We start from the raw sequence: 26,703 nt of genomic DNA on the forward strand, positions 1-26,703 counted from the left end.
CCCAGTTTCACTTTTAAGTTATCAATCATAGCATAATTCAACCTCATTAAGCTAATGTTCAAGAGGCCTTGTCTCCAAGTCTTTTGTCGGGGTCGGTTGTTTGTTCAGATGCCTAATGTTTTACGGCTGTGATAGTTCCAATAAGCCTGACAGAAGAACCTGGAGAATGGTCAGATCGCACACATTACCTGGGATTGTGCAGCAAATAGAGTTTGCTCAGTTAATATATCACCAAAGTTGTTATTAGATCACATGATGACAGGTGGTTGTATATTGTGGTATGGGATTAAATCAAATCACATCAACTTTATTTATATAGCACATTTGAAACAAACAGAGTTGTACATCTTATCATCTTGGTGGCAACAAAACTATGTGCAAAATAATGGATTAAAACTTAAAATCAATCAGTAACATTAAATAAAACAGTAAAAAAAATACTGAAACACAGCAAAACAGGATAGCGATGTGCAGGATCACTTTTGAAAAGATAAAATAGATATAAAATACTTAAAAAACAGTGAGAACTACTAATAAATATTGAAAACATGAATATATTAAGATTTTCCTAAAAATGTAAGTTGGGGAGGATTTTTTTTTTAAATTGTGAGACAAAGGCTGTTCCAAAGCTCCATAGCAGCTACCACAAAGGTCTATCCTTTTAATAAAAGTATCGCCACCAGGTAACAACAAATAATGAAGCCTACATGTAAATGTACATGCCAAAAACTAATGCCAAAATCGTAAGTACAAAAGCATTTTAAAAAAAAAATTGGCAGTGTTTATTAGTACTTGCAAATTTGAGGGAAAGTCTTCCCAGCTAGATGTATGGGGGTATGAACGAGTTCAAAATAACATTTCTATGAAATAATGATGACTGGTGGTGAGTCTGACAACTGCAACTTAAACTGACATGCAATAGAAGACAGTCTACCTCTAGGTATGGGGGCCGAGGACAGTTTCCTGCAATTCTTTTTTTGTCTTGAGTACAAATGAAAGTCTGCTGTGCCACACCTAAAAAGTCAACGCACAGTTTCACACTAAGTTCACCGCACATGACAGTAGCATGCACTGTTTACAGTTTTAGAATTAGCAGATAGCCTCAAGGTGATGATAACAAGAAGTTCATCTGGCTGTGAAGTCACACCCGCAAAAACACCACTTGCTGTTTGTACATATCTGCTCATGCATTGGTTAACCAGTGAGCTTAAGAAGTGCCAGACTTTATGCTAACCTATGCTGTACTTTACAGTAGCTTCATGCTAAATGGACACATACATGAATAGTATCAATATTCTCATCTAACCTGTCTTTAACAGTGGACCTGCAGAGTCTGAGAGTCTTTCTATTCTATGTGTTTTGTTTTTTTTTTTTGTTTTTTTTAACTCAGTGCTTCTATTTAAATAATTATTAGATTGATGAGGAATTTTAGTATTTAGGCCTGTGTGTCTAGTCCAGCTACAACCAGCTTTTTTTTTTTTTTAAACTTAGTAATAATATTATTAGCATTGGCTAACCCTTTTGTTTCAATGCATTTATTAATATATATTTTGTGCTTACTCATGTTGTCTTTGTGTTCATGAAAGATTTTGTTCAATTGAATTCTTAGATCTGAACCAGTATAGTATGAGACACCCACAACAGTAGAAAAATTCAAGAGGGGACAACATAGTTTTTCACAACAAAATTACGAATAAGGAGAGGAATTCACAAAACAAGAGAACCAACAAAGCTAAAACACTTCATAGTATTAAGAACATTTCATAAGGCATTACTTGGATTTTCTCGTTTCTTTTCTCATTTGTTTGGTTGTTTCTTTTTTACTTTCTGTTTTATCTTAAGTTGGTAATTCAGGCAACAGTCTTGTTTGCTTGGTTTAAGTTAACATCTTGTCAGCTTTCTAAAGAAACAGAATCTTAAAAAAAGACAATGATAATCAGACAGGAGTGGGTGCTGTAACAGTTATGTTGTGCCAAATATGAATTAAATGTGACCTTTGCTTCCTGCCTTCCCTTTCTTGACTTGCTCCATCTTGTATTTCTCAAGTTAAGGTTTATTAACAGTATGGAGATATTGTCACTGATAGAAGCTAAAGTAACCTTTGATGCACTATATGTAGAAAAGGTCTCATACTTGTTCAGTCTTTGCACTGGACTTAACTGTACATTTTCAAGTCCTATATTTTGAAGCTTTAATGAATGACTTTTCTACATTCATACATTACATCTGTACATTTCCATAAGAAAAAAAATCAAATATGGTCACAGTAGCCACCTTCAGCTTGCCTGTGATAGCTGAGCAAGGGAATACAGGCAGTCATTTTCAGTGCTTTCAGAGTGAGTTGGTTCACATTCCCCAGCCTGTTTAATTTTTCTTTCGGGTAGCTGAGCAACAGAGTACACCAGATCACTTTCTGCACATGCTCCTTTTAAACTGACCTCAAACCTGGAAGCTTTAGAATACTCAGCGTCTGATTCAGTGTCTTGGAGATAGGAGTAATTTGCATAGAGACTGTCTGGGTCGACGTCAGCTGTGGCTGTGGAGAAGGAGGCAGTTGAAGCTACAGGTTCAGCCTCTGTTTGTGGGTCGTCATGTCTGATTTGGTCATATTCAGCATCCTAAAAATTAAACAGTGACAAAAAGAAGAAGTACTAAATATATATTCCAGTGAAGGACACACAAAACATTTAACTGTAAATGTCTTAAAAAATTTACACAACAAAACGTTTTAATACCAACATCACAGTCACCCTAATTACATAGCTTATATCATCTGAGGATTATACAGTTTTAGCCATCCAACTTGTAGTTTGTGTGAATGTAACTGTAGCCAATTTAGCGCCACTTCTGATTATTAGAAAGAGACTCGTACATTATTAAGATGGGCAGAGAGTTACTCATTTCTAGATTTTTCACCATTAAGTTGTCTTGAAACACCAGACAAGACAGACAAGTGTCAAAGTTGAGCCACTATACTGGACTTTAAGGTACAAGAACTATAACATCTCATTTCAAGAAACTTTGCTGCTGGAATAATTAAATTATGAATGTGCATACAGAAAACATATTGTACTTGGCTCATTCAAAATTAAAAACCTCCACAAGGTTTCAAAATTTATGAAAGTCAAACAAATTTACCATTTGTGCATCTGCCTGTGGAGAACCAGCACTTGACACAACTTCTGCAAACACATAAAGTTGAACAATATTTTTGAATGTTACTGATGGAAGGTTCATTGATGTCCCTCCATATCTGCAGTGTCTGTAGTGGTGTGTATCTTACTCAGTCGTCTCCTCGCAGTCCTCATAACCCTCCACAGGACTATCAGTGTGGTTAGTATGACAATGACACTTAGAGTCAGATATAGAACACTTCCTGGGCAAAGAAAAGAAAGAGGAAGAAGATGTATGAAGAAAACATCTTTCTCACCCCCTACTATACTGAGATCAGTTTACGTATCACATCCTCTTTATTATAAATCTTCAAAGAATTTAATACGTTTTTTTCCCCTACCAAATAGGTGAATATTACATTTCTCTGAATGATCTGAACCCTGAAAGTACAAACTAGAGAAGAAAATCCAAAGATCAAACTTGGACTGAAACACAGAAGGATTATACTAACATGTATGCACAAATGCAATACATAGTATAAAAGTATACATGATGAGTTTTGATATCATTAAAACCCAGAGACCATTTAGGATAAACTTGTGTTTGACAACAGGCTGTAACTTCATGTCACAATGGTTTATATTAATTATCAGTAAAATATGTTTCAGTATTTACTGACAACATCACTGCTGTAGCATAAAATCATTATTACTTTGCATCACTATTTCAAACAACAATAAAACGTGTTGAAGTTTAACAAGTACACTTCCTACCACTTCCTTGTGAAGCTGATGCAATAGGTGTTGTATCAAGGTCTGTGTATGAGTCAGATAAACCAGTCATCATTTCCAAGTTGGTTGTAGGTACAGTGGAGCTTTTAAAATCTGCAAACGGCACAGTAGACCTAACAGTGACTGTAACAGGACCTGGAAGCAGAGATGGAAACAACAGGAATAATATTCTGTATGTTGCTTGATTAACTAACCAGGATGTTAAGTTTTGACAAAAGGATGTTATTTTGTTGAAATGAAAATAAAGTGAATAAACTTACCGTCTATAACTTTCAGATCCACCTCTATCAATGCATCAGGACCAAATCTCTTAACTCCACAGTAAAACTTTCCGGAGTCAGACATTTCAAGATTAAAGAAGGTCACATATAAACTGTATCCTGCATTGGTCAACTCTATTCTGTTCTTCTTTTTAGTTTGTCCATATTCTGCTTCAATAATGATGTGTTTGTGTTCCTTGCATGGACTGTTACAAATGTATTTAGCATTATCTTTCACATATGTCCAAACATTCCAGTTTTCACAATTAACTGTTACATTTTTCCCAAAGCGTCCCGTTATGTTGAGAGTCGTCGTCTCCACAATAATCAGAGCTATAAATAGAAACAAAGTAAACATTTAAAGTTGTCACAGTGTCAATGAATATATAGATTCAAATGCATAAATCCTCATTAAAACTGATACATTTTATTCTTTGCACTAGTAAAACATGACGTTCTTCATGAAGTAAATGACAGCACTTCTTTAAGCAAACCAAAGTAACCAAATAGTACATTATCTAACAGTTACAGCACTTATACATAAGTTGTTGCACTGAGAATGAATAAAAATCAACTCACCACAAAGCAGACAAGCGCTCACATACATAGCGAGAGGCAAGTGCACAGGAGTGATCAGGTCAGTTCAACCACAGTTTTTATAACTTCCTCTTCCTTTCAGATTCAAGCTCCTCCCTTTGCCTTTTGCATGCACACATACACTTATACACAAAACCACAACAGCATCATAAAACTGTGCTGATGCCACCAAACTGAAAATATTCTGAAAAAAGAAAATATATTTCTTTTACTTGTCCAAAGCCAAATGTCTGTACAGAACTGCCGGGATTAAACCAAAATTAAATATTAATCACATCACTCCTCTTTCAGCTTCTTCTCATTGGCTTCCAGTGTCATTTGAACCACTGCTTGAACCCACTGATGTCTACTCCAGATCTGCATTCTGAGAAAATGTAGAGAATACTGTGTACAAATACGAAAGAGCTACAGTCTTTAAGCTTTCAATGGACATTTAGAAAAATGGTGAACCAAATAATGTTGGAAAGTTTCCAACAATAAAAGTCACAACATATCTGTGTGAAGAGTCTTACTGCCATGAGGGGTTCAAGAGTGCTGTAGTCTTGGTCTAGATCTCTGGTGACTGGGTGGAGTGTTTCATAGACTTCATCAGAAACTGCACTCTGTGGGAACATGACAGTTTCTGTATGTTACTAGTAGCAAATAGAAACCATTTTTTTTTAAATAAACAGAACAGAAATAGCACTGAGGTACGTAGCTGCAGATCTGACTGTAGCATTTATAATTTTTTACTCATTATAAGGGGCTATTTCCCGCTACATTTACTTCTTTTTTTATATTTCTCAACATTCATTAAACTGATTTGGTGGTGATGCTGGAGTGAACATTTAAAGTTGTGTGTGGAGTGACATACTCTTTTAGTGAGTGTGAGAGTGCTGCAGACTTGACTCTTATCTTCCATCGATGGATGGAGTTATTGGTAGACTCCATCAGGATCCACATTCTGTGTTTGATTTATATTATTAGGTTAGCATCAAATTAAACAAATCAAAATAATTAATAAAATTATTAAAAATAATGAAAAAAGGAAGACAATGCATTTGTGCGATGTTTAAAAAAAGAAATAATTTGCAGGATGAATGGAACTGTTACAGCCCAGTTTTCTCAGGAAACAGGAGGTAACAAAGGAACAACCGGATGGTTACTGTTACTCTACAGTTTAATGAGTAATAGGATTTTTGGGATAACAACATAAATTAGTGCAGGCCACAAAAGAAGGAGCAGAGGCCGGTTGATGGTATTTAGAAAAATAAAAATTCATATATACAAAAAGGAGAACCTCTGAATAGAAGTTTTAAATGAACTTATCTAATTACATTGACAACAAGTGAACTAAACCCTAAAATCCTGTGCTGCCTTACCAAACAGAATCACAAGTGGGCATTTAAACATTCATTTAAACTGTAATTTCATGAAATTGCTTGTAACAATATCCTGAACTGAGTTCATCCTCCTGTGAAAAATTGGTGTCTCACTGTGCCAAGACTGTTCATTCCCCCATATAGCATTGTCAGAAATGCAGCATTTTTTTTTTTTTAGAAATGCAGCATTTGTTTGCTAGTTACTGATGATCAGATATCACAACACTATAGAACGTAACCATTTAATGTAGATGTACCCACAAACAAAATGGCCTTGCGTGGAGCACAGGAGTGTGTTATGCATGTGCACATTATGTACGGATGCCCAATTGCATGACCTAAATATGTAGCGGGCAGCGGACTGATGGACTTGGAAACACTCCTACAATTTAATCAGTTGTTCCTTGTATCATTTCCGCTGGATAAGTCCCGATTGGTCTGCAGTGGTTGATTTGTAGTAGGATCACAATCTTGTGATCGTCAGCAGACAGCTGACGTAGTGTTCACTTGTTGATGCCGTGCTGCTATTTTGCAATGATACAGAAATCATTAACAAATCCGTGGATCCAGACTATAAGCTCCATCACTGGCAAAATCTAAAGAGGTGGTCCTTGTATCATTTCTGACATTCCCTGAAAATCTCATCCAAATCTGTAAGACCCTTTTTTAGGAACGTTGCACATGGACGGAATAACAGACAGAAACGTATGCCGATTGTTCCATAACTGCTGTGTTCCTTGGTGGAGTAACAAAGTTTCAAGGCACAGCTCCAGTCTAAATCACAAAGCAGATAGCAACAATCAGCAAGGAGTGAATTACACAACAGTTATATTTTGCCTGGATAAGAATTAAATGGGACCTTTGTTCAATGACTTTCCTGTCTTGATCTGTTTCATGCTACAGTTCTCAAGTTGCAGTGAACTTAGAATCTGGTGAAGGTAACTATAAAACCCTTATTATTATTAACAGAATTTAAAGCAAATGTTGATGCTCTATGTGTAGAACATGTATGTTGCCATCTTCAGATTACCCGTGTTAGCTGAGCAAGGGAATATCGAGAGTCACTTTAAATGTTTTTCGACTGAGGTTAGATTCCGCAGGATGTCCAGTTTTGCCTTTGGGAAGTTGAGTAACACAGTGAACTGCATCACTTTCTGCCCATGCACCTTTTAAACTGAACTCAAAGCTGGAAGGTGGAGTACAAGAGACATATTTAGAATACTCAGCAGCTGATTCAGTGTCTCAGAGATAGGAATAATTTGCACAGAGACTACCACAATACTGGAGTTGAAGGTACGAGAGCCGTGACATCTCACTTCAAGACATGGTGCTGCTGGAATACTTAAAGTAAATCAGAACACATGTAGGAATAAAAGAAAGTCAAACAAACTTACCACTTGTGCATCTTCCTGTGGAGAACCAGCACTTGACACATCTGCAAACACATGCAGATGAACAATATTTGTGAATGTTACTGATGGAAGCTTCATGGTTACTGTTACATATCTGCACTGTCTGTGGTCGTGTGTATCTTAATCAGTTGTTGCCTCAAAAGCCTCCACATGACATGTGATTACGACAATGACACCTATAGTCACATACAGAACACTTCTTTGCAAAAGAAGCAAAAAGAGGAAGATAAATGAAGAAAATATCTCTACCAAACCTTTCCGTACAGTTTACTTATCACATTTTCTTTACTATAAATGAATCTTCAAAGAATTTGAAACTTGTTTGTCACCAGATATGTGACTCTTAAATTTCTTAGAATGATATGAAACCAAGAACTACAAAAAAAGGAAGAAAAAGGGGAGATCAAATTTGGACTGAATGATGATAACATGTAAGCTCAAATGCAATATACAACATTAACGTTTACTAATAAGCTTGAACTACATCTTAGAATGAAATCTATTTATCATCAGCAAAATATGTTTCAGGGTTAGGGTTAGGGTCTCCTCCATTGGTTAAAGGCATTATGGAGGATGTTTGTTTTTTTTGTTTGTTTAATTTGTCTGATTCACATAAAATTAATATACTGACCTTTAGTGGACTTGTATGTATGGTTTCTAAAAAAATTAAAAATTAAAAAAAAATAACTGTGGACATGGCAGGACCTGAAAAACATCAGCCAATCAACGCGCTCGGACCGAGGCGTTTGGTTTGCTCCCTTTCCTGTCAATCAAAAATCTTCCGGCTCAGGCCAAGTTACGTAGATTACGCACGCCTTGGACTTACGTGTTTTCTGTATGTGTTGCTTTGGTATAGCTTCGTAGTTAGCTGGCGACTTGTTTTGCTCATCTTTTTTTACATAATGGCAGATAAAGATCCAGGGGGACCCAGCCGTAAAAGACAACTTCACGAGTGCTACGCAAGTTTCTGGAGGGGGGCGTTTCTTTGTAAATGTTAAGAGGGGGGAGGTTAGAGGGGGGTGAGGGAGAGGTTGTATGTGCGCATGCGCATGCTACGTTCAAAGTCGTAGGAAATTAAATCTCCTCTAATGCCTTTAACTCTATTCTGTTCTTATTTTCAGTTTGTCCATATTCTGCTGTAATGATGATGTGTTTGCTATTCTTGGATAGGCTGTCACAAATGTATTTAACTTTATATGTTACATTTGTCAAAGCATTCCAGTTTTCACAATTAACTGTTACATTTTTCCAAAAGTGTCCCTTTATGTTGAGAGTCATCCTCTCTGCAATAATCAGAGGTAGACAAAGAAACAAAATAAAGGTTGTCACAGTGTCAATGTATACATGGATTCTTGTGCAAAAATGTCCATTAACACTGACACATTTTATTATTTGCACTGGCAAACATCACTTTCTGAAAAGAATAAATATCGCTTCTCATTTAGCAACTCGAAATAACAAAATAGCACATTATCTTACAGTTACAGCATTAATACACAGGCTTCTGGACTGAGAATGAAGTAAAAATCATCTTACCACAAAGCAGACAAGCACACAAGTACATTGCGAGAGAAAAAGGGTCTAGGAGTTTTCAGGTCAGTTCAGTCACAGTCTTTAGAACTTTCAAACTGAAACTTCTCCCTTTGCCTTTTGCATGCACACATACACTTATACACAAAACCACAACAGTATAATGTGTAAACCTTTGCTTACGTATACAAAGCCAAGAAAACTCTGAAATAGGTAAACATATTCACACTTATTTTACGTGTCTGAACCTAAAAATCAGTTGATTAACTGCAAACTGTACACAACTGGCAGGATTAAACCAAAACCAAAAGCATCCCTCTTCTTTCAGCGTCGCCCCGTGTGATTTGAACCGCTGCTTGAACTCAATGGTGTCTACTACAGATCTGCATTCTGAGAAAATACAGAGAATATTGTGAATACATTTACATCAGCTACAGAAAATAACACAACAAAGACATCCAGTTAACATTTAGAACAACATCAAACCACATAATGTGGGACAGTTTTGAACAAAGCTGCAGTATATCAGTGTGAAGTGTCTTACTGTCATGGTGGGTTCCAGAGTGCTGTAGATGTGGTCTAGATCTCTGGTGGATGGCGGGAGTGTTTCATAGACTTCATCAGAAGCTGCACTCTGTGGAAACATGACCGTCTCTGTCTGTTACTAGTTGCAAATAGAAACTATAGAACAGAAATAGCATTGAGGTCAGTAGCTGCAGATCTGACTGTAACACAGATTACTATTTACTCATCAGTGCTTATTTTCCCACTTAGCACCATTTAACAACAAGCTTACTTCATTTTTAAGCTAGAATTTCTCAACATTCATCAAACTGATTTGGTGGTGATGCTGCAGTGATCATTTGAGGTTGTGTGTGGAGTGACATACTCTTTTAGTGAGCATGAGAGTGCTGTAGACTTGACTTCTATCTTCCATCGATGGATGGAGTAATTGGTAGACTCCATCAGGATCCACATTCTGTTTGAACAGTACAGGTTTGATTTATAATATCAGATTAGTACCAAATTACATACACAAAAGTGAATCTATCAACAATGAAAAAGGAACTGATTGGAGGACAATGCATGCCTGTGTAAAGAGTAAATTTATAAAACCAATGGAAGCATTACGATGCAGCTTGCTGGAGGGAATTGGCCCAGATAAATATGGTTTTACTGAAGTTGAATACATTTTAATGAGTAGTAGATGTCGATGGATAACAGCATGAATCAATGCAGGTCATGGATGATACTCAAAAGAAATTAATCTAAACAAAAGAAGGACCACTGAACAGAAGTTTACAATTAATCTATGCCATCTATATTAACAACAAAAGAACTAATGACTGAAATCCTGTGCTTCCTTACCAAGCATTACAAGTGGGCATCTAAACATGTATTTAAAATACAACTGAACAAAAGTGCTTGGAAGAAAGAATGACATGTATACAAACAGGATTAGGGACCAAAGATGAACAATGTGCCAAAGGACTTTAAAATCCAAATAATTAACTGTACAATGAAGCACAATTATCAGGCAGAGGTATCCAAGAAGCATAGGAAAAATCTTGCCTGGACAAGAATTAAATGTAACCTTTGTTCCTTGACTTTCCTGTCTTGGTCTGTTTCATCCTACATTTCTCAAGTTGTGGTGAACTTACAGTCTGGTGATGGTAACTATAAAAACCCTTATTATCATTAACATAACCTAAAACAAACTTTGATGCTCTATGTGTAGAACTGTTTCTTTCAGCCCTCATTCATTTTCAGATGCACCTTTTGAACTGACCTCTGGAAGCTGGAATTAAAGAGACATATTTAATATTCACATCTGATTTCATCATATTCAACATACTTAAATTTGTAAACAACAAAAAGACAAGGATTGTTGAAAACACAAACAAACCTTACTTTAAATCTTAAATTAAAAAAATTAAACAGAATCTGTCAGTGTGAAAACATCATTAACACGACACAAAGCTTTTGAATTCCTTTGTCACCCTAATTACATACAGTTCATATAACTGATTACTGATGACAGCATCAATATTTCAGCCATATAACTTCTGGTTTGTGTAAATCTGACTTTTGCCAGTCTAGTGATTTCGATCATTAAAAAGACAGTCATGTATTTAATCAAGATGGGCAGACCTGTTGTTGAGATCAAAAGAAAGATTACTAATTTCAAGGTTTTTCACAATTAAGTTGTCTTGAAACATCACACAAGTGTCACAGTTGAGCCACTATACCGCAGTTTAAGGTAAAAGAACTGTGGGATCTCGCTTCAAGACATGGTGCTGCTAGAATCACTAATTTAGAGACAGAAAATATACTGTATTGGGTTCATGTAACAAAAAACAATGAATAAAAAAATCCACAAAGTTTCAGAATAAAAGAAAGTCAAACAACTTTACCACTTGTGCATCTTCCTGTGGAGAACCAGCACCTGACACAATGTCTGCAAATACATAAAGTTGAACAATATTTGTGAATATTACTGATGGCTGAAGCTTCACTGATGTTCCTGCATATCTGCACTGTCTGTGGTGGTGTGTTTCTTACTCAGTTTTCTCCTCACAGTCCTCACAAGTCTCCACAGGACTATCAGTGTGGTCAGTATGACAATGACACCAATAGTCAGATACAGAACACTTCCTGGCCAAATAAAAAGAAAGAAGAAGATGTATGAAGAAGAAATCTTTCCCACGCCTTACTATACTGAGAGCAATTTACTTATCACAGCCTATTTGCTATAAATCTCCAAAGAATTTTATGTTTTTTTCCCCTACCAAATAGGAGAATATTTAATTTCTCTGAATGATCTGAACCCTGAAAGTACAAACTAGAGAAGAAAATCCAAAGATCAAACTTGGACTGAAACACAGAATGATTATACTAGCATGTATGCACAAATGCAATACATAGTATAAAAGTATACATGATGAGTTTTGATATCATTAAAACCCAGAGACCATTTAGGATAAACTTGTGTTTGACAACAGGCTGTAACTGCATGTCAGAATGGTTTGTGTCAATTATCAGTAAAATATGTTTCAGTATTTACTGACAACAGCACTGCTGTAGCATAAAATCATTGATGCATCACTATTTCTAATAATAAAATGTGTTGAAGTTTAACAAGTAAATTTCCTACCACTTCCTTGTGAAGCTGATGCAATAGGTGTTGTATCAAGGGCTGTGTAGGAGTCAGATAAACCGGTCATCATTTCCAAGTTGGTTGTAGGGACAGTGGAGCTTTTAAAATCTGTAAACGACACAGTAGACCAAACAGTGACTGTAACAGGACCTGGAAGCAGAGATGGAAACAACAGGAATAATATTCTGTATGTTGCTTGATTAACTAACCAGGATGTTAAGTTTTGACAAAAGGATGTTATTTTGTTGAAATGAAAATAAAGTGCATAAACTTACCGTCTGTAACCTTAAGATTCACCTCTATGTATGCATCAGGACCATTTCTCTCAACTCCACAGTAAAACTTTCGGGAGTCAGACATTTTAAGATTAAAGAAGGTCACATATAAACTGTATCCTGCATTGGTCAACTCTATTCTGTTCTTCTTTTTAGTTTGTCCATATTCTGCTTTCATGAAGATGTCTTTGTCTTCCTTGCATGGACTGTTACAAATGTATTTAGCATTATCTTCCACATATGTCCAAACATTCCAGTTTTCACAATGAACTGTTACATTTTTCCCAATGCGTCCCTTTATGTTGAGAGTCGTCGTCTCCACAATAATCAGAGCTATAAATAGAAACAAAGTAAACATTTTAAAGTTGCCACAGTGTCAATGAATATATAGATTCAAATGCATAAATTCTCAATAAAACTGATACATTCTATTCTTTGCGCTGGCAAACATCACTTTCTTCATGAAGTAAATGACAGCACTTCTTTAAGCAAACCAAACTAACCAAATAGTACATTATCCAACAGTTACAGCACTTATGCACAAGCTACTGCACTGAGAATTAAGTAAAAATCGACTCACCACAAAGCAGACAAGCACTCACATGCATTTTAACCATAGTGAGAGAACAAGTGCACAGGAACTATCAGTTTGATTCATCTACAGTCTTTAGAATTTCCCCTTCCTTTAAAATTGAAGCTCCTCCCTTCACCTTTTGCAGCCACAACCGCATCACGTGTGAAATTGTTTTAATGTATACTAAACCAAGAAAATGATGAAATGGAAAAACACAAAAATCTATTGATTGACTGCAAACTTTACAGAACTGTCAAGATTAAACCAAAATTAAACATTGAGCACATCACTCCTCTTTTAGCCTCTTCTGATTGGCTTACGGCCAATACTTGAACCCACTAATGTCCACTCCAGATCTGCATTCTGAGAAAATGTGGAGAATGTTGTCTAAAAATTTACAACAGCTACAGACAATAAACATTACCAATTAGAGCAATATTTAACTAAATTACGTGGGGCAGTTTCCAACAATAAAAGTTACAACATATCTGTGTGACGTGTCTTACAGCCATGGATGGTGCAAGAGTTCTGAGGAGTGTTTCACGGACTTCATCAGAAACTGCACTCTGTGGGAACATGACAGTCCCTGTATGTCACTGGTAGTAAATAGAAACCACTTTTTTTAATAGAACAGAAATAGCGCTGAATAGCTGCAGATCTGACTGTAACATATATCATTTTGTACTCATTATAAGCTTTTTTTTTTTTTTGCAAATTTTACTTAATTTTTAAGCTCTCAGCATTCATCAAACTGATTTGGTGGTGATGTTGCAGTGATCATTTGAGATGTGTGGAGTGACATACTCTTTTCGTGAGTGTGAGAGTGCTGCAGACTTGACTCTTATCTTCCATCAATGGATGGAGTTATTGGTACACTCCGTCAGGATCCACACTCTGTGTTTGATTTACATTATTAGGTTATTATCAAATAAAACACACCAAAGTGAATCTACACAAAATGAAAAATTAATTGATTGAAAGACAATGCAACATGTCTAGTGATATCATTTGTAAGATGAATAGAAATGTTACAACCCAGCTTGCTTGAGAACTAAAGGCACCAGTTCAGTACAGTTTAGTACAACCAGATGGTCACGATTGTACTAAAGTTCATTACATTTTAATGAGCAGCAGGGATTTTTGGGATAACAACATAAACAGAGGCCGGTGGATCACATTTAGAAAAATTACATTGATACGCACAAAAACAAAGACCCCTGATTGGACATTTTACACTAACTTAACTAATCTATATCAAAAACAAAAGAACTCAAAATTAAAATGTTGTGCTGCCTTAATGAACAAAAACTACAAGTGGGCGTCTAAACATTTACTTAAACTGCAATTTCACAAAAGTGCTTAGAACAAAGTCCTGATCTCATCCTCCAGTGACAAACTGGTGTCTCATACTCAGGTTAATAATAAACGAAGTCTCTCGACACAGAGACAATCTGTCCAGATACCAAAAACGTCAACTGAAGAGATACAGAAGTGAGCTGCTCTTGTTAAATCACTCAGCCAGAATGACAGTTTTCCTGAACTTTTAAGTAGGTGTCCTGATGACTGGAACAGCCTGATTGGAGAGGAGCACTGGAGCAAAGATCCAATCAGTTAGAGCAGGAGGCAGGACGGAGGTGGAGCAGTTACAGTAACAGGCTTTAAAGCAATGCAGGTTTGACTGGCACATTTTGAGAGAAAAGAGGTTGTAGGAAGATAGATGATGTAGAACAGTGATTTTCAGTCCAGATTGTAAAAACACTCCCTGAAGAGACAAAGATAACAAACACCAAGGAAACAGCACCTGGTAATGTAAGAGTCAAAATGGAAAAACTCACCCCTCCGATGTCTTTGTGTGGTGTGGACACTTGCAAAACAAACAAGATATTTGTCATGTGACGTGATGCACAGCCTCCAGTCTTTCGACATTATACACAATGTGATAGTTGCTGGGCCTTACTCAGTTTTTTTCTTCATCATCCTCCTGGTATGGATCAGCAGGACAATCACTGTGGTTAGAATGAAAATTAAACCAGTAATCCAATGTGGTGCATTTCCTGCCCAAGGAGAAAAACAGTTAACATGTTAATTCCACCTTTTATCCATGTCCTCTGTAATACAGATTTATTTTCATATAAGTTATATATTTAGAATGGCCTGACAGTACAGAAAAAAAAAGAGGAAATGAAAAAAAAGGTTTCTAATTCAAGTATGTTTATTTAGGTGCATTTACATAATTTTATTGTTTTTATTATGTTTTATTTTTTATCATAAATGTATTATCAATCTGAAATACTTGCTTTTCATTCAAAGCAGAAAAACATTTTAATGCTGCCTTGTCTTTTTACTTTCATTGACTATTTGTGTTGATTTTTCCACGTTTTTTAAGTAGTAGAATTTTACTTTTCCTTTGTTGTCAATAATGATCTCTTAGATGTGTGTTCTAAAGAACCCCTTTGTGTCAAGGATGTAGAAGTCTGCTGCTATATTATTTAGTTATTTTTTATTTATTTATTTATTTTCATATTTATTTTAACTGACAATCAAACATTCAGTATGTATCAAGTTCAAATGAGTGTGCGTCATACCATTTCCTTGTGTTGGTGATGCAGTAGGTGCTGTTCTATAAAAAGCGGTGTACGGCCTATCAGTAGTGACATCTGAGCCGTCTGAAGACAAAGTCTCATGTTTAGAACAGTAAATGACACTGTCATACAGATGAACTAACTGGACATTTAAGTTGCTGCTTTTTGACAGAGGAGTTTAATTTTGTTGAAATGAAAGCAGTGTATCAAATTACCATCTGTAACGTTAAGATCAGTTTGAAGTAAGTCACTGAAGCCTCAAATTGCCAGTGTGTATACAAACTGACTGCATACAAGCATTGACAAACCGTCAGTTAAGTCACCCACAGCTTGTCTGAATGCTGGTTTTGAAGCTCAGCGTGGCAGCTCCAGTCGCTCCCATCTTGGCAGTGTTCAAAGAGGTGGAGCTGAAGTCATGTAAAGGCACCCATGTGTTCCTCAAAGAACCCTTAGTTACGCTTAAATTTAAGCCTTAATACAATTTAAATGGGTGAGTTATGTAAGAACTTATCCTGATAAAACTATCATGAAAAGGGAAATTAGCTATAGAGCCCAAAACCATTTTTGTTGCATGCTGTAAACATGTTTATTTCTTCCACAAAGCTGTGAAATTGAGCATGAAGTTCTTGTTTGATTTACTTGCTTTTTCAGCCAGCCTCAAGTGGCTGTTTGAGGAACTGCAGTTTTTGGCAATTCTGCATTGCGGTCATTTATCAGCCCTGGAGGTTGCATTGGCTAGCAAAGCACTATGTGTATTTGGTGACATGCAGAAAAAAATATGCACATGTATGTAATATAGGTCATATATTTAATAAAACAAACAAAAACTGTTTATTTAAACCTATGAACACTTTTCTCATGCTTTTTTTAAATACCCTTACACACATACAATGTGTTTGACCAGATCAAAGATCTCTGGCTCTCCGTAAATTGGGGTCGACCCTGCTGAAGCTCAGAAGTAGTTAGTAATGAATCTGAGTGTATTTATGATGAATAATGTGTGACAGACAATAATAACTCATTTTCAAACAAAACTACTTTTGTTCTTGTTTAGTTTTACATCTGATAAAACAAATAAAAACTTTTAATTTAAATTTTTGAACACTCGTTTATAACACTTAGCCACATGCAGTATGTGTGTAATCTGCCCAAATCACAGATCTGAAGATTTATCTTGGTTTTCTCTGGCTATGTGCAAATTGGGGTCAACCTTGCTCCAGTCCAGAAGTAGTTAGTAATAAATCTGATTGTTTTAATGATGGATCGTATGTGACAGATGATAATGATTCATTTTCAAGCAAAATGATTTAATTTGGAGGAAAGCTAATTTAATTTCTGTCACAGTTATGACAGTATCCTATTTTCAGCACAGTCAATTTGGTTTTTATACCAGATCTGTATTAGTATTGATCACCGTTTCAACAGGTGATGCAGGTCCTTGTCTGGCTGGGTTAATTATACACTTATCTGTTGGTAAAGCCTCAAAGCTCCACTAGGGAAGATTGAACTCGTCTTCCACATAGCTGTGTGAAGATGAGGGCTTTGCAATGGTTTCTTTATCCCTCTTCTTTACCATGAGTCCAGTTTAAGGGCACAACATTTAGAGACACTGCTGAGACATTTGGTTCAAGTACCATCAGTGAACTGCAGCATCATCTTGCTCACCATTTCTCCAAACAACCAACAGAAAAAGGCATACAAGAAAGTAGCTGATCTCATCTTTAAAAAGATGTTGACAACCTACACAGGCAGCAAAGCCAATGAAGTCAGATGTACCCTCAGTTTACTGCTTCCTGGGGTCTGAACTGAAGAGTTTCAGCAGGAATTGAAAGGAGCATTGTACGAACTGATGGTGGAACAACTGAGGTATGCGTGTAGATACATACATCAGATTTCAGGACCAGGAATGGAATATGTGACTAGAGAAACCTGCAGTCATTTGATTTCACTGAATGCTGAGCTGGCCATCCCAGTGAGCCATCATGGTTTTTTGCCAGACACAATCATCTTCTTGATTTATTACTGTATGATCGTCTGATCAGATTTTTTTCACCTTTTGTCTCAGTGCCTTCATTAAACAGTGAATCAGCAAAAAAAAAAAAAACACAAAAAAAAAAACAACTGTGTCAACATCTTCAAGAAAAAGTAGAAGGAAGGCCACGGATAAATTGTGGATCAAAACAATACAAGCCCTTCAGATAAATGCTGTCAACTGTGCAAAAATAGCTGCCGGACCTTCTCCACCACCCATGGGCTATGGCCTATCATTGTGATGGCAGGTACTGAGAGGAGGAGGAGGAGGAGGAGAGGGAGACAGATGAGACAAGGTGAAAGTGGAAAAAATGTAGAAGTAAGGAGTAGCTAACAATGGGCTGCCTGGTTCGACACTACGTTATGAGAGATGATGATGTTTTGTGTTAGACTGTGCACTGTAATGAACCAACTGTGAAATCCACAGTAATTAACTGGCAGCAATTGACAAGTAAGTTATTGTAAAAAAAATAATAGTGTTGTAGATGTAAAACTGAACACGGTAAATAAAATTTACTGTATTTTTTATTGTAGTAATATTTTTGTAACTTTGAAATATAACAGTTAATTGTATGTACTGTTATTTAAAGTAATATTGTTGTAACTGTAAAATTAAGTACAGTAACTACACAATGTACCTTACTGCATTTTATGTAAGAGTACTGTCATTATACTGTAAATCAAAAAAATATTAACTGTTTTTTATATTAGGGTTATTGTAAATTAACTATAAATAAAACACTTTAACTTTAATAATACTTTTACTTTAATAACATTTAACGATTGTATTTTTGGTTTAAAAAATTGTATTTTAACTGTACATACTAAAAATTGTAATACGCTAATTTAAAGTTACAACATTAATATTGTAACTGTTCTTTTGATTCTTGTTATGATGTAACTTACTGATTAAATTGGGACAAAAAAAGATACATTTTCCGAGTTAATTAGGGGCTCAGGCATTACATGCCTGGAGCCACTATAACTCTCCCGTTGCGTTTATAATTAGGGGCTCGGGCATTACTAAATAGATAGTAAAAAACATATTACAACAATATCATACATTCAACAACTTTTATTTTCCTGTCAGGCCAAAATATCATCAGGTAGAAAATATAAAAACACTGACGTTACGTCAGCATAAAATGGCAATATGGGACAACATATAATGGTGAACCCAATGTTCCATATGCCATTTGAACATCAAATGGTTTGAAGTAAGTCAGTTCATTTATGTCCAACACCTTTACAACTTTGTCTGGATGCAGCCTAATCTTAAAGGCATGGTAATGCTCATCAAAAGTGTTTCCATCAGTTTTCCACGTAGCAATACAATATCATCTTTCACAACAATAGTCTTTATCTTACAAAACACAGGCAGATCAAATGCCACCTCAGTACAGACAATGAAGCCACAGCGGTAGTCTGGAGATAAACACTGCATAGCTGCATCTTTTGCCCGACTATGAATCTCAAAAAACACTTCCTCCATAGATGAGACAAAACTATTTGCAGTAGACTGACTTAATCCAGCTGCCTTCAGTTGTGCAACAGCATTGGCACACATATCCAGATAACTATCAGAGTTTCTTGACTCAGATGTTGTGGCTGTCTCATCTACATTAATTGTCGCTGCCTCGTCTACCCTGTTTAAGTCAACATTGTTGTCAATCTGTTGTTCAGCACACTCAGTGTGTCTGGTGTTCAAATGCTTCCTAAAACCAGAAAAAGTACCAAACACACGGCCACATCCAGTTTGAATGCATTTAAAGCTGCTGTCCGGAGTTTCCGTTTGTTTTCAATTTATGTATCATTTTTTAACAAAGCTGAAATGTGTTAGTCTCGTTCGATACTATAATATAAAGTTAGTATAACGCGATATAAAAATTTATTCATGAGCTCCGCCTTCCTCTCATAGACCCCCATGTTATTCCAAAAAGCGCCGGTCGCTGCCGATCAATCAAGTTCAAGCTTCAGCTTTGTCATGCTGTCAATCAACGGTTACGCGCACAGCAAGCAAGCCCATGCAGAGGTGGGCGAGCTCCGCACTACGCAACCGCGCGCACATTTGTTTTGCTTGTGGAGGAGAGAGCATCAGGGATCAGCAACTTCCAGAAAAGTTATCAATCCCACGGCTTGTCAGGCCAAGAGACTGCAGGACGTTTTTTGGCTCGGGGTGCTCGCGTCGCTCCCCGACCACGGCCTCCATAGCCCGCCTGACGGCTTCGTTTAGATGCCCGACCTCTGGAAGAAGATGTTGGGGCGTCTGGGACATACTCTTCGTCAGAGGAGTCATGCAATTCTGAACTCTAGATAGAAATAAATAAACAATGTAACACATATACACGCGTAAATGCACTCAGTTTGATAAACAACGTCATTGAGAGGGATACAGGAGTGTAATCACATATTGAAATTTTACTCGTTCGTCCTAGCAGATTCATGTTATTTTGGTATTAGAACAAGTTAGACTCAATGCAGCATTCTAACGTAATTCCTTTATTATTTACTAAATGTACTAAATGTAGAAAACAGCAAAACAGGCAAGATGCTGCAGCACTCCGGGCACTCCTCTCATGTACTGCGCGCGTGCACAAATAAAGGGGCAAAATCGGAGGGAGGGTGGGACCAACAGTGTTTTGGGAGATGCTGCGATTCAAACTCCGGACAGCAGCTTTAAGGCTTAGATTTTTTCCAGGCAGGTAACCATGAACTAGTCGTAAATGTCGAACAAGCATGTTTGAACTAGTTAACTCAGCCTGACAAACAAAACACTTCATGATGGAAGACCAATGTCAAACACTACAGAAGCAACCTCGCCCTCACTTCTGCAACACGAGGACTCTCTTTGACTTTGCCGACATCAATGTTGTACACAGTGGTGTGGATGAACACGTACATGTTGTGGAGCATGGTGTTGTATGATGTCCCAAACACAAAATGTGTCTTAAACAGTTCATCAAAAGCACCAAGAGAAGAGAATGACCTGCAAGGTATGGCATTCTTGTCGAGAATGACGAAGAACTGGTGGATAGCGTTCTTCCTCGCTCCAACAGCCAAGAGACAGGGTTGAGTGCTCGTAATAATGGCATTAAGATGCTCTTGAATGCTTGTTCCAGTCTATGGAGAAGAGATTAAAAAATATATGGTTAATATTCTAATAGAAATGTTTACATGACTAATTAATGTAAAATATACCTTATCAATTAAGAAAAAATACTTCTTGAAGACCACAAGATGCTTCTCAGCCCGGGACACAGACACCTTTCCTGGTCTCTTTCGACCCAGAGCAGTAGGTGTAATCAAGTGTAAGTGTGTAAGTGCAAGGACCATGTTACGTCGATGGACAAATGTCAGCTTCATCTTCTTCCTGACCATGTCCTCATCAGCTGAATGTTTCATCAGTGAGATCGCTTCCTTGCACTCATCTTCACTGAGTACAGTCTCTAGAACGAATTGGGAAACTCATATCACCATTTTCCTTCTGCTTTCATCTGCCAAGGACTTAGTTCGGTTGTATTCATTTAGTATATATTCTCCACCAGATTTCTTGGTAAGAATGGATTCCACCAGCTTAAAGACAAATGCCAAACAAAAATAGAAAACAGTTTCAGGATTATATCTACTGCAATACAAAGTTAACTTAAATGCTGGACAAAATGACTTCAACAAAGTCCTCACACAATGCAGTTTAAGACCTGCATTTGCACCATTTTAATCCTTGTCCAATAGAAAGCAGTAGTGCAGGGATGTGAGGGTGTATCCTGAATCGATTAAAAACTGATACAATTAAGGGAGGAGCTAAATTGATGCAGAAAAATTTGTGTCCGGATAGTCTTTGTAAATGGTGAGGGAGGTGTGCTTAATATGTAGTTTGTCACCAAAGCAGCACAACAAGCAGGAAAAATAATCTGAATGCTGTCAGAAGTAGCTGCTGAGACAATTTCCTGATTAACTTAGAAGCTAATGTTAGCTGTTAGCTCGCCATGTAACAAGTGCGTGCGCCGTGTTCATGGAGAAATGAGCCTTGGTTGACATTGTTGTCACCCACTGCAACAAAAGCTTTGAGTATTCTCAGTTAATTATTAATGAAAAGCAACAACAATGTTGTGAGTGTTGACCTTAAAGCATAACATATATACAGTGCCTTGCGAAAGTATTCGGCCCCCTTGAACTTTTCAACCTTTCGCCACATTTCAGGCTTCAAACATAAAGATATAAAATTTTAATTTTTTGTCAAGAATCAACAACAATTGGGACACAATTGTGAAGTGGAATTAAATTTATTGGATATTTTATACTTTTTTAACAAATAAAAACCTGAAAAGTGGGGCGTGCAATATTATTTGGGCCCTTTACTTTCAGTGCAGCAAACTCACTCCAGAAGTCCAGTGAGGATCTCTGAATGATCCAATGTTGTCCTAAATGACTGATGATGATAAATAGAATCCACCTGTGTGTAATCAAGTCTCCGTATAAATGCACCTGCTCTGTGATAGTCTCAGGCTTCTGTTTAAAGTGCAGAGAGCATCATGAAGACCAAGGAACACACCAGGCAGGTCCGAGATACTGTTGTGGAGAAGTTTAAAGCCGGATTTGGATACAAAAAGATTTCCCAAGCTTTAAACATCTCAAGGAGCACTGTGCAAGCAATCATATTGAAATGGAAGGAGTATCAGACCACTGCAAATCTACCAAGACCCGGCCGTCCTTCTAAACTTTCACCTGGAACAAGGAGAAGACTGATCAGAGATGCAGCCAAGAGGCCCATGATCACTCTGGATGAACTGCAGAGATCTACAGCTGAGGTGGGAGAGTCTGTCCATAGGACAACAATCAGTCGTACACTGCACAAATCTGGCCTTTATGGAAGAGTGGCAAGAAGAAAGCCATTTCTCAAAGATATCCATAAAAAGTCTCGTTTGAAGTTTGCCACAAGCCACCTGGGAGACACACCAAACATGTGGAAGAAGGTGCTCTGGTCAGATGAAACCAAAATCGAACTTTTTGGCCACAATGCAAAACGATATGTTTGGCGTAAAAGCAACACAGCTCATCACCCTGAACACACCATCCCCACTGTCAAACATGGTGGTGGCAGCCTCATGGTTTGGGCCTGCTTTTCTTCAGCAGGGACAGGGAAGATGGTTAAAATTGATGGGAAGATGAATGGAGCCAAATACAAGACCATTCTGGAAGAAAACCTGTTGGAGTCTGCAAAAGACCTGAGACTGGGACGGAGATTTATCTTCCAACAGGACAATGATCCAAAACATAAAGCCAAATCTACAATGGAATGGTTCACAAATAAACGTATCCAGGTGTTAGAATGGCCAAGTCAAAGTCCAGACCTGAATCCAATGGAGAATCTGTGGGCAGAGCTGAAGACTGCTGTTCACAAACGCTCTCCATCCAACCTCACTGAGCTCGAGCTGTTTTGCAAGGAAGAATGGGCAAGAATTTCAGTCTCTGGATGTGCAAAACTGATAGAGACATACCCCAAGCGACTTGCAGCTGTAATTGCAGCAAAAGGTGGCGCTACAAAGTATTAATGCAAGGGGGCCGAATAATATTGCACGCCCCACTTTTCAGGTTTTTATTTGTTAAAAAAGTTTAAAATATCCAATAAATTTCGTTCCACTTCACAATTGTGTCCCACTTGTTGTTGATTCTTGACAAAAAATTAAAATTTTATATCTTTATGTTTGAAGCCTGAAATGTGGCGAAAGGTTGAAAAGTTCAAGGGGGCCGAATACTTTCACAAGGCACTGTAACATACACAGTCATCCCCTAACCAGACTAACGTAAGAGCTAAGGAAATAAAGTGCAGGTATTTCTATGGCTTTTATGATGTTTTATGTTTTACAAACGTGGGATTTGATAAACACATTACAGCTAAAATTTTGCATTCCCATATCCCCACGTTTCAGCCAGTCTGTAATGCCTGTCCTTTGCATGGAAACAAGAACTTTGTTTATAAAAGAACATAAGAGGGACATTTATTTTTCAATGTTTGAGAGTGGAAATAACACTTATCATCTACATTTTAACTTTAATCTAGCTTTCTTAAAAATCAGAATTTGAATCATTTCGTGGGTTGAGTGTATTATTATATTGCTACATTAGTGTCTGTGTGAAGTCTTACTTGCTTAGCTTCCGAATCCAGCCTCTGACGCTTTCTGGAAGGGCTGTCTGGAAGGATAATTGTATCAGAGTCCGATGAAGCAACAGATGAAACCTGGGACTCAGTTGAGGCTACCATGGAGACAAATTCTAACCACAATTGGCGACAGGAGAAAGAAGACATGTTACACATAGTTCCCTCACACCCATACCGTATCTAATGAAGAATATAAGCTTCACTTGAGATTAAACTTAGCTGTATTAGAAATAATGATTCACCTCGTGTCACTATTTGAGTAAATAGCTTAATAAAAATTACAAATTTAACTGGAACAAACCTTGTTCATATGTAATGGTTAACACCCCAGTGGAGGGATCTTTTATGATGTCCTCAAAGACATCATCATCCAACTCAGTCCCTGAACTGTCAACGACTAACACCTTCCATTACAGCTGGGACACCAAATTTGGCAAATGCTAGGAAACAGGAACAAAAGCGGAAACCAAAAAGTAGACATCTTTAAGGGCTGGACCCGAATATCCGTTTATGATGGCGGTATCCGAATATTAAACTGCTTCTCAGATATTTTGGTGGCATAACTGTGCACTCTAGCTGCCTATACTAACTAGTGTCCTCCATTTTTGTAACAAACAACATCATTTTAGTAGCTTACTTTACTAGGAGGTCAACAGGGCAGGTCATAGGTCACATAGTAAAGATTTACAGAGCCATCTGCTAGATCAAACAGCAAACTACATCACATTATCTGTTGAGCTCATAGACAGTTCATTTTGAATTCAAAGCTGTCATTACAGTTACGATCTGAACTTTTGGTTGAAGATTTGATATGACGCGAGAGTCCTAATCACCAGTAAATCAATTTTATATAGCTAAATTCAGTTAAGAGCACAGTTAAAGCTCCTTGCGCAAATCTCTCATTAACAATATCAAATTCTTACCTGCATTCAAAAAGTCTGACAGATTTGGCTCAGTTATTCGAACAAACTTTTGGGCATCGCCAAGTTTCACCTTCAGTAACATGTTTCCTGCAGAAAGTATATTGCACATAAGCAGAATCAGCACAACATAATAGAGGAAAATGTCAGGATTCGGCCCTCTGGCTGCCTCTTGTTCCTCTTTTCCTTCCTCCCCTCTTTTGGGTTTGACCCTTTGTGGATACTGTTGTTTTCTGTTTAGGATGTGTGCCTGTTTGTTCCTTCTGTGTTGGTTTCTTGTCTGTGTGCATTTTTGTTGGTGTGTCTTTGTCTCCCTCTGTCTGAGTCCCCTCCTGATCCTCTATTAGTTTTTGTCCACCTTAGTCTCGTTTTCAGTTGTTAATGGTTTTTGATTTAGTTAATAAATTCTTTAATTATGCCTAGCGTTTTGTCGTTGATGTCTGCACCTGGGTTCTCCACACCCCCCATTCGTGACAGAAAAGTTCACATGTTCATTCTTACAATAAACAAAAACAATAAAATAGGCTTGACAGGCACATAAAGCCAGTTCTAATTACATTAAGAAGGCTTTTTTAGATGAATGCATGCAACTTTTGATTAAAAAATGGCTTTAAGCCACATGCAGTTGACAAGGTATCAACTAGGCTAACAACTCATCTTGTCTAAGGTAAAAACACCACAAAATCATTTTAATAAATCACATTTCTCTATACAGCAATACGCCTTATAGAATTAAAACATACTTTACTATGATCAGCCCTGGCCACTTGTCTACATATTCTGACCTGAGGCTGTCAAATATCATAAACTTGAATGGTTTGTCAATAACAGTCACTGTAGTTAAGTCAGTTCATTTTAAGGCTACTGAGACATTAATGTCAAGTAAAATTTACTGCCCAACACACATTAGACAGAACTACATGAGTAGGAAATCACCGTTCTCCTAGTTTTAATGAGCTATTACAGTCTGCTTCACAGTCACTTTAATGGACAAGAAAAATAGTGTTTGCAGCTGAAAGAGTAATTCAACATTAACAGTTACACTACATTGAAAATCGTTTTTTAATCAATAAATAAGCCAAACATAAATCTGTTAGGTTGTACAATAACTACATATGTAAAACTTGCATACTAAATCCTCTGGTTCACTTACCATTTGTACTTGTTGCGTGGCCCGCGAGCGCAATGTAACCCGAGGTGGCTAACTAATCAAGCTAACGTTAGCTCAATCACTCTCTGGGCTTATATAAACCGTATTGACCTTATGTCGTGTCTAGTCCGACGCTATCTAGTTAGTAAAAAGGTTTACCGACAATGGCACAATTAAGCTAGCATTCACTGAGTCACATTAGCTCTTTTAGAATTCGGTATTTTCAGATACAAAACCGCCAGAAAATAACTGAAATGTTCAGTGAACAATGATATAAAGTAATTCTGACAAGCTGTTTCAGTTGAAATTCCAAATAATTACTTTAGTAAGTAATGAGGAGAAACTTACCGCACTCTTTCCACTTTGAGAAAATGGCGTACTCAACATTCCAAGGAGTTTGAAAATGAGGAGGACGTGGGCGGAGCTCTTCAGAGTACTTCTAACACTGCACTACACAGTAAATGACTGTGAATTTTTAAAGTACTTAACTGTTCGAGGTTTCTATATTACACAATATATTATTGTGAATTTCTCCAGTACTGCAATGGTTACTGTGAACTTTTACAGTACTGTACAAGTTACTGCTATTCCCTACAGTAAATAATATGTTACTGTAAATTCCAGTATATTATTGTGAATTTCTACAGTACTGCAATGGTTACTGTGAACTTTTACAGTACTGTACAAGTTACTGCTATTCCCTACAGTAAATGTTACTGTAAATTCCAGTATATTGTTGTGAATTTCTGCAGTACTGCAATGGTTACTGTGAACTTTTACAGTACTGTA

General features: G+C 37.1%; 2 protein-coding genes and 1 long non-coding RNA gene across 6 annotated transcripts; all 3 read right to left on the reverse strand.

The window, feature by feature from the left end:
* Positions 1–266: 266 nt before the first annotated feature.
* LOC127533352 (uncharacterized) lies at positions 267–8,738 on the reverse strand. 2 transcript variants are annotated; one of them, XM_051946130.1, is made up of 7 exons: positions 7,518–8,738; positions 4,745–5,364; positions 4,166–4,498; positions 3,888–4,040; positions 3,284–3,376; positions 3,139–3,182; positions 267–2,618 (listed from the first exon to the last, which is right to left on the reverse strand). In XM_051946130.1, exons 2-7 carry the CDS (start codon positions 4,770–4,772, stop codon positions 2,277–2,279), a joined length of 993 nt encoding a protein of 330 aa, XP_051802090.1. In that variant the 5' UTR covers positions 4,773–5,364; positions 7,518–8,738; the 3' UTR covers positions 267–2,276. The 2 variants fall into 2 exon arrangements, with proteins under 2 accessions (XP_051802090.1, XP_051802091.1); XM_051946131.1 differs by lacking the exon at positions 7,518–8,738 and having other exon boundaries at positions 4,745–5,126; positions 5,275–7,498.
* A 162-nt stretch (positions 8,739–8,900) lies between these two features.
* Positions 8,901–21,325, reverse strand: LOC110961585 (CMRF35-like molecule 1). 3 transcript variants are annotated; one of them, XM_051946129.1, is made up of 10 exons: positions 20,671–21,309; positions 15,029–15,125; positions 14,907–14,935; positions 12,498–12,830; positions 12,220–12,330; positions 11,628–11,720; positions 11,480–11,523; positions 9,955–10,044; positions 9,610–9,699; positions 8,901–9,455 (listed from the first exon to the last, which is right to left on the reverse strand). In XM_051946129.1, exons 1-10 carry the CDS (start codon positions 20,774–20,776, stop codon positions 9,441–9,443), a joined length of 1,008 nt encoding a protein of 335 aa, XP_051802089.1. In that variant the 5' UTR covers positions 20,777–21,309; the 3' UTR covers positions 8,901–9,440. The 3 variants fall into 3 exon arrangements, 1 of the variants encoding a protein (XP_051802089.1); XR_007941110.1 differs by lacking the exon at positions 8,901–9,455 and adding an exon at positions 10,842–10,863 and having other exon boundaries at positions 20,671–21,324; XR_007941109.1 differs by lacking the exon at positions 8,901–9,455 and having other exon boundaries at positions 9,665–9,699; positions 9,955–10,863; positions 20,671–21,325.
* A 2,523-nt stretch (positions 21,326–23,848) lies between these two features.
* LOC127533338 (uncharacterized) lies at positions 23,849–26,300 on the reverse strand. Its single transcript, XR_007941053.1, has 4 exons — positions 26,263–26,300; positions 24,768–24,854; positions 24,146–24,284; positions 23,849–23,957 (listed from the first exon to the last, which is right to left on the reverse strand). It is a non-coding gene; the product is annotated as an uncharacterized LOC127533338 (long non-coding RNA).
* Between the last annotated feature and the right edge of the window lie 403 nt (positions 26,301–26,703).

The sequence above is a fragment of the Acanthochromis polyacanthus genome, chromosome 3 (genome assembly GCF_021347895.1).
Source record: "Acanthochromis polyacanthus isolate Apoly-LR-REF ecotype Palm Island chromosome 3, KAUST_Apoly_ChrSc, whole genome shotgun sequence".
Lineage (NCBI taxonomy): Eukaryota > Metazoa > Chordata > Actinopteri > Pomacentridae > Acanthochromis > Acanthochromis polyacanthus.